The 16,013-nt window shown below is 35.4% G+C and overlaps 1 protein-coding gene and 1 long non-coding RNA gene across 2 annotated transcripts; both read right to left on the bottom strand.

The window, feature by feature from the left end:
- Positions 1 to 102: 102 nt before the first annotated feature.
- On the bottom strand, positions 103 to 8,502 carry LOC113491932 (urokinase-type plasminogen activator-like). Its single transcript, XM_026869146.1, has 7 exons — positions 8,429 to 8,502; positions 8,054 to 8,211; positions 7,229 to 7,739; positions 6,758 to 6,916; positions 5,660 to 5,828; positions 4,847 to 5,043; positions 103 to 3,019 (listed from the first exon to the last, which is right to left on the bottom strand). The coding sequence occupies exons 1-7, from the start codon at positions 8,490 to 8,492 to the stop codon at positions 2,619 to 2,621; spliced, it is 1,659 nt and encodes a 552-aa protein (XP_026724947.1). The 5' UTR covers positions 8,493 to 8,502; the 3' UTR covers positions 103 to 2,618.
- Positions 8,503 to 14,206: 5,704 nt separating this feature from the next.
- Positions 14,207 to 15,811, bottom strand: LOC113492404. Its single transcript, XR_003400497.1, has 3 exons — positions 15,787 to 15,811; positions 15,474 to 15,679; positions 14,207 to 14,914 (listed from the first exon to the last, which is right to left on the bottom strand). It is a non-coding gene; the product is annotated as an uncharacterized LOC113492404 (long non-coding RNA).
- Between the last annotated feature and the right edge of the window lie 202 nt (positions 15,812 to 16,013).

Below are 16,013 nucleotides of genomic sequence, written 5' to 3'. Positions count from 1 at the left end.
TTAGACCTATTGAACGGAAACAATCTTGTATTTCTGCTTGACTTAATTCAGGATCGGATCTGTCGGCCTAAAAGTGTTTTACCAAATACACCACAAATAATATGAAACCCTTCAGCCGCATGTTTAAACCTTAACCTCGAATTTCAATTGAAGAGACCGAATAAATATAAAAAATAGTTGCGGGGATTACATGTTCACGCGTTTGTTAATAATTAAACTCTTTCATTGAACAGAATACGATATTGGAATAAAAACTTTTCCAATTATAGAATAATTGCTCACTGAGCGTTTTGACTGAAAAATGATTTCAAAAAACGGATATTTTCGCTTACACACCCGTGACTGCATGGACATAGGCGGATATAAAAATTGAGGGACAAATCGGTTTTAGTTGGCGCATCGGGATGTAAATAGATTGGGAAATAATAAAATGTCGGGCCCAGCACGACACGCGCTAATTGTGACGTGGTGCGGATGTTTACCGACGCACCGTTCTTTATTTGTTGCATTGATTTTACATAAATTTGCCACCCGACGGGAGGGCCGACATAGATTGTGAATGTACCACGATATTGGGATTCAGGGATCACAGACGAAATCGCTGATAAATTGTGTTCCCTTTTTTTGTGAGACAGTTTTAGCCTGTCAAAAGTCGATTCCGTTGTCTTTTGCCTTTTTGTCGTTCCGCCGGAATATCATCCAGTTTTTTATCGGATCAACATGAACGTATTATAAAGTAAATTGTGAATTCCGACGTACAGACCGTTTAGTGGATTTTATGGGGTATTAGAGTATCATCGTTTTGTAATGTTTTCTTTGTATTCGTAAACATTTTGAAGTGGCTAAACTCCTTGTTTTTTCCGTAAGATATTCCCATTTTTTAAGTTGAAAGAAGTCCGTCGGAAGCTGTGCGGTAAATAGCGGTCATCCGACCGGCACTTTTAAGGAGAAGGGCACTCCTGGGAAATCTGTACGCCCTCGGCTCAGTTCTGATAATAGTGTTTGCTCATTTGAGTGTTCTTCTCTCGGATTGTGTTCCACAACGTTTAATAGCATAGGGAATGCGGAGCGTGCCTTTAAGAGCCTCGTAGAGAAACCCGCGCGTGGGAGCATTATGCAAACACGCAAAAGGAAATGTATTAATTACGTTCATATTAATTGATTTCATAGTATCAGAAAGATTCTGTTTACACAATCGCGGCTCTTTAATTAACCATAGCGTCCTGTGTAAACAGAGACTGTGTATATAGTTACGATCTCTAGTAATACGATATTTTCGTTTAATGTTTCTGCTTAGCAACAAAATTGTTCGCGTTATATTGCTTTTTGTATCGCTTTTGCTAGTAACGCCACGAAAGGTTCCCACAATCCATCATCATTCGTCAAAGGCAGCGCCTGCCTTAACTCCGCCTAAACACATACTTGGATAATAATTAAGCTGTAAGTATTTTGATGTAACATTTACTGAAACATTAAGAAGTAATTTGCTGTATAAATAGTGTTTGTTTACATTAGGAAATCTTGCGTCTTTTATGTGTATGCTGCGAAGGCTGGTATTTGAATTGTATAGCTGTTAATTAAAATCATGTATGACAGTCATGAACATTCGAATAATAGTCATTCCAACTCACTTGCTTAATGCCTGTTTAATTATATTTAAAAAAGTATGTAAAAAATAAGTATTTAAAAAAGTAAGCAAATATAAAATGTAAACGATTAGAACGTCGGTGCGTATAATTGATGTGAACCCCACACAAGCTTATCGCTCTTAATTGGAGGGGTTATAGGAACACTACCACCGTACATTGCGCCTAGTCTTTATACAAAAACCCTTTCATCACTGTCGGTTGGTGTTTAGTACCAATCAGCTCTGTGCTTTCAGACACGTGGCGGGAAATCTCGTGATATATTATATTTCTTATGCAATTTACTCCCCTACTCATTAAAGGAAAACATGTGTCGGCTGTGACGGATCTAGTAAAGAAACTTACGGATATTTTTTGTTAGAAATATTTATTCTACAAGTAGCAAGGCTTTATTATTTAAGAAAGTATCTAGTTTTTTAAGTAATTCAAAATGAATCTGAAAACTTTCATTACACCTCTTTCTATAAAAAAACTCAACAGCTACACGAGTGCTCGGACATGTAATTGATAATATCCCAAATAGATTTTCAATAAAATTAATCTTTCACATCAATGCACAATTCTGCAATCGCTGAATACGTTGGCAATTTATGCGGCACAAAGCGAGCCTGCCAACGCCATGACAAAACAGCTACAAAATATTGCCACCTCGAATTTTCTGGTGCTATATTTTTCAGTTCATAAAAGTTTATTTGCGCTCGATAGCTTGCAAAACCTAGCTCTTGTGAAAGTCAGACCTTACGTAGCCTGCAATCATTCCGCAATATTATGCTACATTTAACTCACATACCGCCCGTTCTGGCATAAGGATTCGGTCGTACGAAAGCCTTTTGCTAAATCTATTGTGTGTTGGAATTGAAAAGCTCTTCTTTTTTATTTAGATTTACTTGGAAATCACAAACTGAAAAACAAAATTGTAATATAGCTATTGAGGTAATTATTTAAAGATTTTTTACGTAATGTGTTAAACATTTATTGCGAGTTACGTATCATGGTTGATTCAATCCATTCGCGGTAGTTGTAGACGCTCGTGTAGAGCGATGGTACTGATGTGCCACAGGGCGCGTCTGCCCTCTTCCCGCTCACAACACCCACTACTTCATATTTCCCGCCGTACATGGTCATGAGAGGTCCACCAGAGTCTCCTTTGCAAGTATCCTCGCCAGAATATCCCGCCGCACACATTTGCCGCCTCGATAAGTTAGGATAGTACTTCACGCATTTCTCTTGTGGTACTAGGTTGACGATTGTCGATTGTTTGATGTTTGACCGGTAGCGGCCGTTTCGGCCCCAGCCGGCGACGGCGAGGCGAAGGTTGAAGAAGTCCGGGTTGTCGATGTCTATCGATGGCAGGCAGATGGGCCTTATGTAATCTGAAATATATTGTAGATATTTAGAGAAGTAATATGAAAATACTAAGTAGTTACACCTTTTCCATATTTGTTTGTCTGGCCCATGAATTTCTTTGTAATTTTTGTCGAATAAGTTATCGTTACAAATATGGATGAAATGAAGGTAGTGTAAAAGGTCCTTCAATACTCAATCTTTTAGAATGTAAGAATTAGTGTCGGTACAGGTATTTTTTCTCTCGCTTCTCAAAAGCCATAAATTAATAAAGTTTAGAATGGTTCCATCAGTGGAATGAATAGTAATCATAAACTTGAAAACAACACTTTTGAAAGTTTCCTCAATTGCTTGTTTACAAAACAAGTCTAGAAGCTGTTTTGAACATAACACCAACAAAGTTCGTAATTCAGTTGGTTTGTATTCCAAATTGCTGAAATAAGATGTTCAATTGTTAACAATACCTCAACCTGACTTCAGGTTTAAATAATTAAAACGGAAATAACGAATTGCATAAAATCAAGTACAAACAAAACAACTAGGTACGTATCTATGTATGTATATGCAATTTATACCGAAAAAATGTTACATTCACTCTTATGGGGCTCAAGAAACAAGTGCAAACTGATAAAAATATACTAGAATTTGTAAAAGGTACCTACTATGAAAGTACAAAAAAAACTTCAAACTTAGATACTGTAATCAATGACATTGATTTACTTCCTTTTTAATCTAGGAAAATAAAACCAACGTTTAATATTATGAATCATTCACACCACTTTTGCACTATACAGTACCTCCTTACAAAGTTATATAATCCTTAAATTCTGTACCAAACGTCCTAATTAAGCCTCACCAAAATACTAAGAATTGGCTTCTCTAAAGGATTGATTACTTCAAGTAACGCTTGTTGAATACAAACTATCTTGTGTAACTTTTCCCGATTCCTTATCGAGCACTCTTGAACCGTTCTAGAACGATCTTTGTTTTATTTATAGATCTTTATTATTTTCTGTCGGATTTTGTTTTTGTCTTTGTGTATTTTGAGGTGGTAGAAAGAATAACAGAAATTAAGCGGTTATTTTGGTATCTTAAAGACGGTCTTTTGCTGTTTGTAAGCATAAATGGGAATTTTTATATCACACGCACAATAACATATATGAGTAAGCTAATCCAAAAACTAGGTATGTAGAGTTTTATTTTTTTGTGCTATCTATATCTTATACTTATACTAATATATAAAGCTGAAGAGTTTGTTTGTTTGAACGCGCTAATCTCAGGAACTACTGGTCCAAATTGAAAAATTCTTTTTGTGTTGAATAGACCATTTATCGAGGAAGGCTTTAGGCTATAAACCATCACGCTGCGACTAATAGGAGCTAAGATACAATGGAAAATGTGAAATGTGAAAAAAAACAGGGCAGGTATAAATCATAACTTATATCTTCTACCCACGGGGACGAAGTCGCGGGCAACAGCTTGTGTTATATAAGTGTATAATCTAAGCATCTAGCTTTATTTTGTTGATTGTAAATAAATAAAGAAATACATTTAAAAATATGTTGAACTAAAGAGCTCTACATTGACTGAAAAATTGAAATGTACAAGGTAATTGAACAGATGCCGGCTATTTATGTTCTTGCTTTTGAAGACGAAAATAAGCAGCTTTGCAGCGACTTTCTTTACAAGTGAATTCAATAAATTGGCATATTAAACAAACCTTTCACCTGATAGTTTTTTTAAGAGAGTACCTGCTATAATTTTTTCAATAAACTTCTAAAAAAAGTTGTGTATTTTTATGTGTAGAGCCACATAGAATGTACGCATAGAGTAATAAACGTTCAGGGCTGACTTACCGGTGTAGGGCGCGTTGCCTCGTATCTTTATCAGGGCGATATCATTGTTGAGGCGCGCGTCATCATATTGCGGATGTAGTATTACATCTTCAGCTTTCATCACGACATTTTCTATACACTTTTTGCCTTGACCCAAAACATTTTTGCAGTCTTGCGGGAAAGTTCGCTTGTCAAATTCGGCGAGGTAGATGTCGATGCTGTAATAAAAATGATAAATATTAGATATTTATTTAATAGTTTATGTACACAAAACGGTACACACGGTTATTTCATAAGAGATCTCTACCAGCAGACCTGTAGAGGAAAAGTGGTTGTTTTAAAATTTTGCAGTTTGTTTTTTCATTATTTTGTGTGTCGTTTAGTAAACAAATAAGTTATCGATAAATACGGCATTAAGATTTTGCAAGAAACTTTTTTGCCTTTAACATGTACAGATCAATATCGAGGTACGTTATAGTATTCAGTTAATGAGAGGATACACAAGGTATTTCAGCTCAAATGACAACATCTTCCTAAGAAAGATATGATCTATGTAAAAGTATATTGATTAGTATTAGCTTCGTTATTTTTAAACACTGACGCAAAGAGATGTAGATGACTTGAACAAGATAGTTCTAAGCTTCATTTGATGATGAACTTGTTGGCGGGAAAATGGGATACGGAAAACAGATTGTCAAGTGACAGTATCAATCTTAGTCTTTTGAAGTCTTTTTGGGTTTTTGTCAGGATAATTTTTTTCATTTTATTATGTTATTTATAACTAATACAGTTATAAATAACATAATAAAATGAAAAAAAATCAGCTTTACTTACTCAACTACTCTGCTTCCCTTTTCGAAGACACAGTGACCGGCGGTGAGAACGAACTTGTTGCTAAGCAGGGATCCCCCGCAGTTAAATCCAGATCTCTTGGTTCCATCATCAAATGTCACTAGAAGTAACACCAGCCAGGGGAACTGCTCCAACTCTGTTTCCCGTCCACCTGAAAGCATATATCACAGATGATTTCACGGCTCAAGGAACTGGTGTTTTGTATGTAACGTATTAACGGTGAAGTTTGGTGTAGGTCCACGACTATCCTGCAAGATTATGTAAAATTGTTTGCAATGGATATTGGCGTACTTTTTTAAGAACGACGACGCGCGACTTTTCAATCTGATTTTCTTAAAAAAAAAACAATTAATTTTTAGAGGAAGGATAACAAGAAAAAACTTTTTACGAATTCATGCTCCTCATTTTCATAGGTTGCTGTGAATAACAACACTTTAACACAGACAAATATTTACATTCTACTTGTTCAAATTTGAAACTTACAATATCATACTGACAATATAATCGATTAGACTAATTGCTTGAAGCATTAAGAAAGCTATCGTTTTTACAACAACGTTAATTCTAAAATACTTAGTAACGGATCGTATTTAGTTAATAGTATTGGAATCTCCACATTTGCGAGAATTACCAATGACAGAGAAGTTAATAGGTTGTTAATTAAAATGTCTATTACACGACTCCGTAAATTGTGGTATTGGTTTACAGATAATGGATTGTACGATACTTGAACTAGTTTTATTTACTTAAAAGACTATTTGTTCTGAAGAATGAAAAGTTAATAAAATGGGTTTCGAGAGTATTATTAAGGTTTTGGTTACGTGAACGTTATTGTTTGCAAAAATAAATTTGTTGCTTTTATAGGACTGTTGTAAATTATTAGGGAGGAATTATCAAATTTTAGCGTTCTTGCTCATAAAGCCACAAAAAACCACACGAAAATCAGCCGACTTTTCACATAAAATTTTTTCATGTCCGTAGAAACATACACAATTTCTTTGACGGTGACAAGGTCAGTCGGGGCCGCAAAAGCAGATTTGAGGGCCGGGTTTAAAGCTATTAAAAAAGAACCTAAGTTACCTGCAATCCGATTATCAATAGAAACAGCTGGAACGTCGGCTGCAGATCGAGTTACTCTTGTCAACGGCGAGTTATAGCTTGGTAGCCGGTTATTATAAGATGGCCAGCGTGAATTGTCGTAAGGATTCGGCCGTGGAACATAATTTGGGTTTGGCCTGCCTGTGCAAATAAAAGAAGAATGTGCAAATAGAACAGAATGTGCGAAGCTGTGCATTTTCAATTTTTGTGGTGACTAAAGAAATAAGTCTCCAATAAAAATATCCATACAAACAAGAAATAGTGCATCTACAGAATTGAAAGTTACGAAAGATAAATATGATTTCCTATCATCTTATCCGTGAAGTTTTAATTAAAATATCAAAGCATCCTGCACCTGATACAGCACGGTATATTTAAAAGTAGCCACTTTGCTCCCTTTTGTTTTACCTTTCACGTTAAAAGCAACACGGTGAGTAGTTTAAGGCAACTTACCGATAATCCTGTCGGAGTCAGTCGCCTCCCGTCCGCAACATCCAGTTTCAGGCTTCGGTGCGAAGCTTGTTACCGGGCACTGCCCACCCTGGTTGCTAACACCACCCATATCACCTTGCCCATTGCCCCCGTAGAAAGGATTTTGTCTCTCATACGGACTGTTACCGTTGCCGTTATAGTAATTGTTTGGCGGTTGCCTGTTTACTCCTTGATCATAGCCTCCGTATGGCGGGTTGCCTTGATTCGGATTGTACCCAAAATTATTGTTACCCCAAGCATTGTTGGGTTGTCTGTTATTTCCTTGGTCGTAACCGTAACCAGGGGTTGGCGGATTTGGAGTGGGATTGTAATTATTTGGATTATATCCATTTGGATTGTAACCATTCGGGTTATTGTTCAAGCCATTATAATTTGGATATCCGTAGTTGTTATATTCAGGGTGTCTGCTATCTACATTGATCCCAGGGGCAGGAACACTAGACGCATTCGCGATGGCTTCGGAACAGCACACCTGAAACAGACATGTTCACGAAAACATGAAATAATTACAACATGATGTTCAGTCACACACTGGAGAATGTTAATTATTTTTCCAATATTTCCATCCCTATTCATTGTCGCTGTTTGAGTAAATACGTGTAACAGCCCGATGGATTCATAATTACACAGTTATTTATGAAACCATTTTATCGCGTTGCATTTACGGTCCAGGTATTAATAATGACATATTTGTTGATTAACGGTTATTCTGGGACAAAATTGTTTTCGTTGATTTTCGATCAAATATTAAAGGTTCACGTAATAAGTAATGCATTGTATATTTACAAAGTCTCCTTTGGCGGCCTTTGCGAAGCCGAAAAGCTTGCTGTATTGCTCGTCACCTGCTGCTGTGCACGGATACTTTATTTGCCAAGCATCCTGATCTAGTTTACTTAAATTTCCATACGCGGCACATTCTGTCGTCTTAACGCACTTGTGACAATCTGGAATCACAAATTATCGTTTTAGCATACAGGCAAACTTCATAAAAAACTTACAATATTTCGGTCTAAATAAATTAAAATATTAACACGTCACATCTAAATTAAACAGGGTCTGCTGGTATAGAGATTTCTGATGAAATAAGCGGCACCCTTGTACTTTTTTTCTGGTTTTTGTTGTACAAAAACATTAAAAGTAAAGTGTGGAAACGAAGTTTACCCTCAGCAGTGGCAGCATTAACAAATAACGCTACCACACAGCAAACAGCGATTATGTTAAACATTGTCCTGCACTATAAGAGCTATATCAACACTGTCAAAGTCCACAATGTATTCTCATGATCATACCCTGACGACTGCAATCACAATACTGAACGATTGAACTCAAATGCCTGGCTAATTATCCCTATGGAGGAAATCTGACCACTTCTAATTACATGTCGCATTGATGATTAGACTAATAGTTTTGATGAGTACATACAATGACACGGCGATTAAGTTTTTTTAATTATCACCTTCCAAGAAAGAAACAATACTTTTAGGAGTTTGTTTATCGAATGCCTGTAACGTGTGTCATGAGGAAAATTTTATATTTTACCATTTTCCTTTCTCATTGTTACTGATGTAGTAGCAGTACTTACGAGGAATGTTTATGTACTTTAAAAGATTCCAATGCAGAGGACTCAATAGTATATTCTTATAGAAGACGTTTTTTTGCCTTAGATTGATGGTATCTCTTCCTAAGTTTATTATATTGACTTCAAGTGATTACCTACATCGATGAACTTTCCATCTGACATCTAAAACACATTTTACTGGCTCTTGAAGTAAGCAAAGTAAAAAGTTTGGGGGTAAAAAAATATTTTGAAGAATGACACTTTGGTACATAAGCTAAAGGTTCATTTTTAATAAACTCAACTCATACCTTAATTGCACTTTTAGTTGTTTTACTTACGAAGCGTCTGCTGTTTAATCTCGACTTTGCATACTAAACAGTTGAAAAACCAGAAAAAGCATTTAAATTACCTTTAATTAAAGTTTGAAAGAAGCAAACAAGTCCAAAAGCAGGTACATTTCGAACGGTTGCACACAGTCAAATTTGGACTTCACAAAGTGAATTGAAAAGCATTGGTAATTGGTCAGTACCGTTCCGTCCTTTAGCGGAAACGGAAATCTACGCACGGGGGCGTGTGACGGAAACTCAATTAGCTGGGAAATACACGCTCTTTAACATACGAAACTACGTTTGAGCTTTCGTGGTAAATGACAAACAAAACACTGTCTCCCTCATGGGAATATTTTACTTGATATTGGTTAAACACATTCTGAATTAATGGACTATTATTATACATAATAAGACATATTATTAGCTAAATACGGCAGAAAATAGTATCTTTCCCTTATAGATTCCAATATTTGAAATCCAAGTTTACTCACTGATTTCTTTCACCAGTTGTAAGTGATGCCTATCATTAAGAAAGTACATACTGTGTCGGGATCGAATCTGCATTTTGAACATGTACGGGATGCCTATTTTGTGTTTCATTCCTGAGCAAACTTATAATAAAGTTTTTGAGTCTGGTTTAAAAAAAAAATGTTACCTAACATCTTTTTGATCATTTAAGTAATGTCTTTAAGAACTCAACAAAGAAAATGATTATGTAAACGACAATAGTTACAAATTAACTTACAAGACTATAGTTCATAATGACATCAGGGAACAATAATCTGATGCACGTCAATTAAACGCCGTTTATCGGACTCATTAAAGTCCAATTATACGCCTTGAGAGGGGAGTAGGTGTTATAGTACATGAAATAGAGAATGTTCTTCGGTCGGAAAAACATTATTATTCTTTGCATCGGTCAAAGAACAGACTTTGAAAGAACTTTGATAATCATAAAAACAAGTGCACTTAGAGTCATTACTGTAACGTTTTAAAAGTGCCTAGAAAAAGCCCTTTTCGACATGAGAACTTTTAATTTTGATTTTAGTGCAGTACATCGAAAGAAATTAAAAAAGAGACACAATTTAGTTAAACTTTAAGATCGTTAAGCTATTAGCTAATTAGTACTTTAAAGCTCCTTAAACTTAATTCTTCCGTTTAATTACAATGTCATCTACTTATATAATTTATTCTGTCTGAGCCGTTATTTATGGAAGTTCACTATAACCGAACGCCGGATAAGTCTTAAAGTATTTAAATGCGGCAAAACTTCGCTGTTCAGTTTAAAGGGACAATAGAACAACCAGCCAATTTAATTTAGACACTAAATACTCTGGAGACCGTCCAAAAACTCTTGTATTACGGAACGTGGGTTGGTTGAGTATCAAGAGTGTATTCTTGACACGTTGAACTAAAATTTTAAGACTAAGGTATTTCGTAAGGAGGTTTTTTGAAAACCTCAATTTCATCTGTATTTTGGTGATATTTCAGCCAGTTTTGGGAAGAAAATCTGAAGCATATTGAAGTCTTTTCCACTGATAACTCTATCATAAAAATTAGATTAACTGATGTTCAGTTTTTGTTTGATAAACCAAATTTTGTTTAATATGATACAAAATGTCAACATGAAGTGCCTCTCTACCCTATCGCAAGATGATATCCCTAACTACAAGGAGCTAGTTCGATTTGTTCCATGATATGACACCAACTTCCAGAACTTTCCTCCATAACTGACACGCCGATACCTCTACCCCACAATTATTTTTCTAAGATTGTACGCCTTTGACGGCACTCGGCAAATATCTGGTTTCAATTTTCTCTCAATTAACTTCAGGTTTCGTGCAATTCGACAAGTGGCACTTAGTTGTAATGGGTAGCTGGTGAGGGGGACTTGCCGAGGGTCCGTATTTACTGTTGTATTGGAAGGGTTGCTTTTATCCATTGTGACCGGCCGCGGCGCTAGATTTTCTGAACTCTCACTTGATAAAGGATACATTGTTAATGTGTTTGTACGGTTTCTTGTTAGTTTTGATGATTACGTCAGCAGGTTTGATGGGGTCTGTGAAATTGTTTAGTGCACTTTTGGTAATATGTGGTCAGGGTGGCATTGTACTGAAATTGAAATCTGTTTTCTTGTTATTACTTAACTTCAAATGAAAGACATTTTTTTGTCGATGTCCGTCTTGTAATTTATAACAATGGATGCGGTTTTTTTGTCCCCCTAGCATAAATTGTTTAAAGTGCCGTGAATGGAACGTGTAACGTCACTTTAAAATATAAATATGGCCCAGATCCCAATCGAATAGAAATATTAAATGATATTTGTTTTCCACTGTGTTTGTGGGTGAAGAACAACGTAACCTTATAACATTAAGATTAAAACTATGCATCACATCTTTTTATCATTATTCCTCTACTGCAATGTCTAGTAGTGTCGTTACCAGAACCTTTTAACTTATTAGCTTGTTTACCGTTCTGATTCGATTGACATGACTCCGTCGACTCATGTCCTAATGGATAAAGTGAATAAAACAAAGTTCTCGAAAGGACCCCTTTTTGTTAGAGAAGTCGGGTATTGCAGCTAGTTTATACTGTAATAAACAAAGCAAATGTGTTAGTCGACTATAAATATATAGATAGTGAGCGAATGTGCTTTATATTTGGGACTTTATGTTTTGGGTCACCGAATTTTGAAGGTTTTGTGAGTCAATAAATGGAATTTATGACGTATGTTAGGGATTTTATTAATAATACTGTGTATAAAGAAAGTGTAGACAATTATTGGATTTTTTTAGATTCTTGGTTTTTGGGGATCTGCTGTCTGTCCTTCATCAGGCTGTATCTGATGAACCGTGATAGCTGAACAATTAAAAAATTCACAAGCGATTTATTAATATTTCAGCTTTAAGAACGAATACAAAAAAATAAAGATCTACTTTAAGCAACGATTGTTACGGTTATAAACTTGTGTGTGGCAAATAAATTTAAGAGTCAATTTTATTTGTCAACCAACCAATTAGTTTTTCTTTAGCCTGTTCGGCTGGAACCCTGAATGTCACAAATCCAAAACTAGTATACTTGACCGGTTTTAAAATTATTTACAATAGTGGTCTAAACTGTTATATACAACTACATGGTTTATAGCTAAGCTGCTGAAGTGTAGCTTAGGAAAAACTAAGTATGTTTAAATCAGAACTGCTATAAGTTAATTATAATGTATCAAAAATATCTAACACGTACTAAAGCGCAACAATTTCGTTAACAGAATAGGCAAAAGTTAATAAGTGACGAACATTTCCCCCGCTGCACGTGTCAAATCATCCATCATGACTCTTAGACGAAAACAGGGGGTCTTACCCCACGCCAAAAAATCTTTTATAATGCACATGTTTGTTACGCGTTACTTGATAGAATTCAATAAATAAAATTGGCAAATATAGAGTTTACTTGTAATGTCTCATTTCTAGGCAAAACTTTTTCTTCTAGTCTACTGTGCCCCACTGCTGGGCAATTCCACCCCCCAAATGCTTCCACAAGACTCTATCCTACGCCATCTGCAACTAGCCTATTCTGCGCGGTATGCGTTTGGATCGTTTTTTGTGATAAACTCAAGTTTGTTCTAAGTCTAGGTGCCTTTGTGCATGTGAATATGACTTGAAAATTTGTAAATACCCCCGCGATACAGCGATTAAATATATAAGTGCCGGAGTCGTTTTTCAAAAATAGAAAAAAGTTGTCCTTGTTTGACACGCTAAAAAGTTTTCAATATATGCGATACACGCATCAAATGCAATCGTATATAGTCGTGTCAACAGATCGTCGTTAGGTAAATAAACTATATCAAGAGCACACAACTGCACCCTTCCCCCTAGACTTGAGAATACAGTGTGATACAAACAAGCAAACTTACGACGCCGGTGTTGCAACTAATTTGAATGTACAGAACTTTGAACTTATACTCTGCTGCAATCGGCTTAGCAGTGTACTGTTATACGTACGTACTGTCTTTTACGAAGTTTCTAGAGAAATAGTGTTGGTTAGTAAGTCATTATGATCTAATACTGTTAATGAAATTATAAGTTGTGTTCATATCGTATTGTAAAGGGATGGGTAATAAAGTAGGTGATATGTGAACACATTGTTTTATTCTCACCTATGTATGCTAAACCTTAGAAATTTTGTGAACGCGGTAACGCAAATTTTGAAAAGGCAATCTTTGAAGCTTATATTGTTAACTAGCTGTTGCCCGCGACTTCGTCCGCGAAGAAGATACAAGTTATGATTTATACCTACCTGCCCTGTTTTTTTTCACATTTGCCATTGTATCTTCGTTCCTATTAGTCGCAGCGTGATGGTTTATAGCCTAAAGCCTTCCTCGATGAATGGTCTATTCAACACAAAAAGAATTTTTCAATTTGGACCAGTAGTTTCTGAGATTAGCGCGTTCAAACAAAACAAACAAACTCTTCAGCTTTATATATTAGTATAGATATAGATAACTTTTTTGTGCATCGAAGTTGATCTTCAATATTATTTGGGTACAAGAGGGTCAACCTTCCCATCTTTACGTAATATAATATTACTTTAAGATTTGGCGGTAGGCCTCCAGAAACAAGTGTAAAACTGCATCAATCAAATTTCATTTCAGCAAAAACTATAAAACAAAATACCTCATAAAGGACATGGCCGGAAATTGTATGAACCTGTGCCCCAGCATGTACACGAATAAAATCTACGTCAATTAATAGTAAATATCGTTAGAAACAAGAATAAAAAAGATTTATTTTGCTCAGCAGTCGCTGACAAAAGTTATGAAGGTTGAAAGTTAAGTAAGGTTAGGTTGAAAGTTAAACTATGGTTAAAGCACTTTTATGTTCCTGGTATATAAATATTTAATCTAGACATTTAATATTCATAATACAATCACTTGAACACTGATAGCAGCATTATTTTTCAATTTGAGTAAATCTAATTGATTGGAAGTTAGAACAATATTACACAATATTATTCAACTGATAACATTTTGGATTAGACAGCAAATAAAAGAAATTAAATTGTTGAAATATTTAATATTAGTAAAACATTATAAAACGCGGCTGGTGAAAAGACAGCTTCTTGGTATCTCGTCCATACCAAGTACCAAAGAATTGTCAAAAAATGAGCACAACATCCAACAGTCCGGTTGCTAGATACACAATTACACCGATAACTTAAGATACCATTTCTAAGTTGGTCTTCAAATGAGGGAAGCTCGTCATATAAAAAATACGTGTAATATTCACGCCTGGACGTATGACTCGATTTAATACGTCCTCTTAATAGAAGAGGATGATTTTCTTCAATTTCAAGTGCTGCGAAAGTATTTGATAAACTTGAGTTCTCCAATAATAACTCCCATTCATTAGAATCCGCATAAAGCTTATTATAAATCAGCAAGGCTGATTTAATTAAGGTAGGCACTAAATAACCTGCACTTTGCTGACATCCATTAAATATGCATCGCCTAGATGTATTAGCACAACATCTATAATTAGGTAGGGAAATTGATGAAACATCTTGACCTGGGCCAAGATGAAGTTGTGGAGCAAGTGGTGGAGGAAGTTGTGGAGGAGGTGGTGGAGGAATTGGTATTTGGATATTTTGATCAGGTTGGTGATCTTCTAAGGCGTCAAAACGGTTGGAATCAGTAATAATTCTTCGGCTTACTTCGCTGTTAGCTCTCATGTAACAACCATGACATAAAAAGTTGGCTGCTCTAACCTGAAAAAAAAGATGAAACTAATACCACTCACACTTGACAATCAATAGCTTGACTTTCTATATATGTAAACTCAAATGTATATACATAACAATATTATTACTTTATTGCCAACATCAAACCAGACACATATTACAAAATAAAATACCCCATCTCATCTCTGTCAATCAAACAGATATTCATACAGTTTTTACCAATATATAGAGTGATTAATGTGGAAGGTGAAAGTATATAATACTGATAATACATCCATATTATAGCATAGAAATACAGAGAGTTCCGAAGATTTGTAAAATCCATGTGGAGTCAGAGTAAATCACTAGTTATCTAAATAAGGCAAGTAAAGACTTGTCCTAACTGATTCTTAATTAAAAATATTCCTCATTACTAATAATTAATATTTAATCAGCATTAAATATTACATCATAGTAACTATATTGACTCGCCTGTTACATTTTGAATTAGAACTTCAAATAAGTTTAAATTATTTAATGTGATTGACTACACTATTAAAACTGTAACAATTATTCACATGTAGATATTTAAAAACTTATTCCTAACATGTCATCATGTAAGTACTGCCACAGTGATACAACTGAGGCGAGAGGGCTTCCCTCCAGAATTTCGTGTCTTTTGGCACATGTAACTGATTTACCACAGCCACAACAAACATTGATATGACCGAGTTGTCTTTCCCTGGAGTTCGTTGCAAGACATCTTGATATCTTGTCATAACACGCACCACAGACATGGCTATGAGATGATAACTGTGAAGGTAAAATAAGTATCTTTATTAGTCTTGAAATTGTAGATAGGTATTTGAATAATATGAATGCTGTAGGTATAAAAAAGATTTAATGATGCTACAACATACCTCGAATGTTAACCACTCCGATAAAAGAACAGTCATATCGGGAGGTAATGATGATAAAACATGTCTCCTGATACGTTCTCCGATTGTGATCCGGTTGTAAAAGGGCCATTTTCCTTAAGTATACACAGTACGACTAGTTAGTGGAGCACTCGCGTGGGGCTACGACATATTATAAACGAAAAAACAAACCGGCGCAATGACAGTTTATTGTTTACAAAGTGAGAATG

This window comes from Trichoplusia ni, chromosome 3, assembly GCF_003590095.1.
Source record: "Trichoplusia ni isolate ovarian cell line Hi5 chromosome 3, tn1, whole genome shotgun sequence".
NCBI classification, from domain to species: domain Eukaryota; kingdom Metazoa; phylum Arthropoda; class Insecta; order Lepidoptera; family Noctuidae; genus Trichoplusia; species Trichoplusia ni.
The sequence above is the reverse complement of the archived record's forward strand: the minus strand, read 5'-3'. Positions and strand labels throughout refer to the sequence as shown.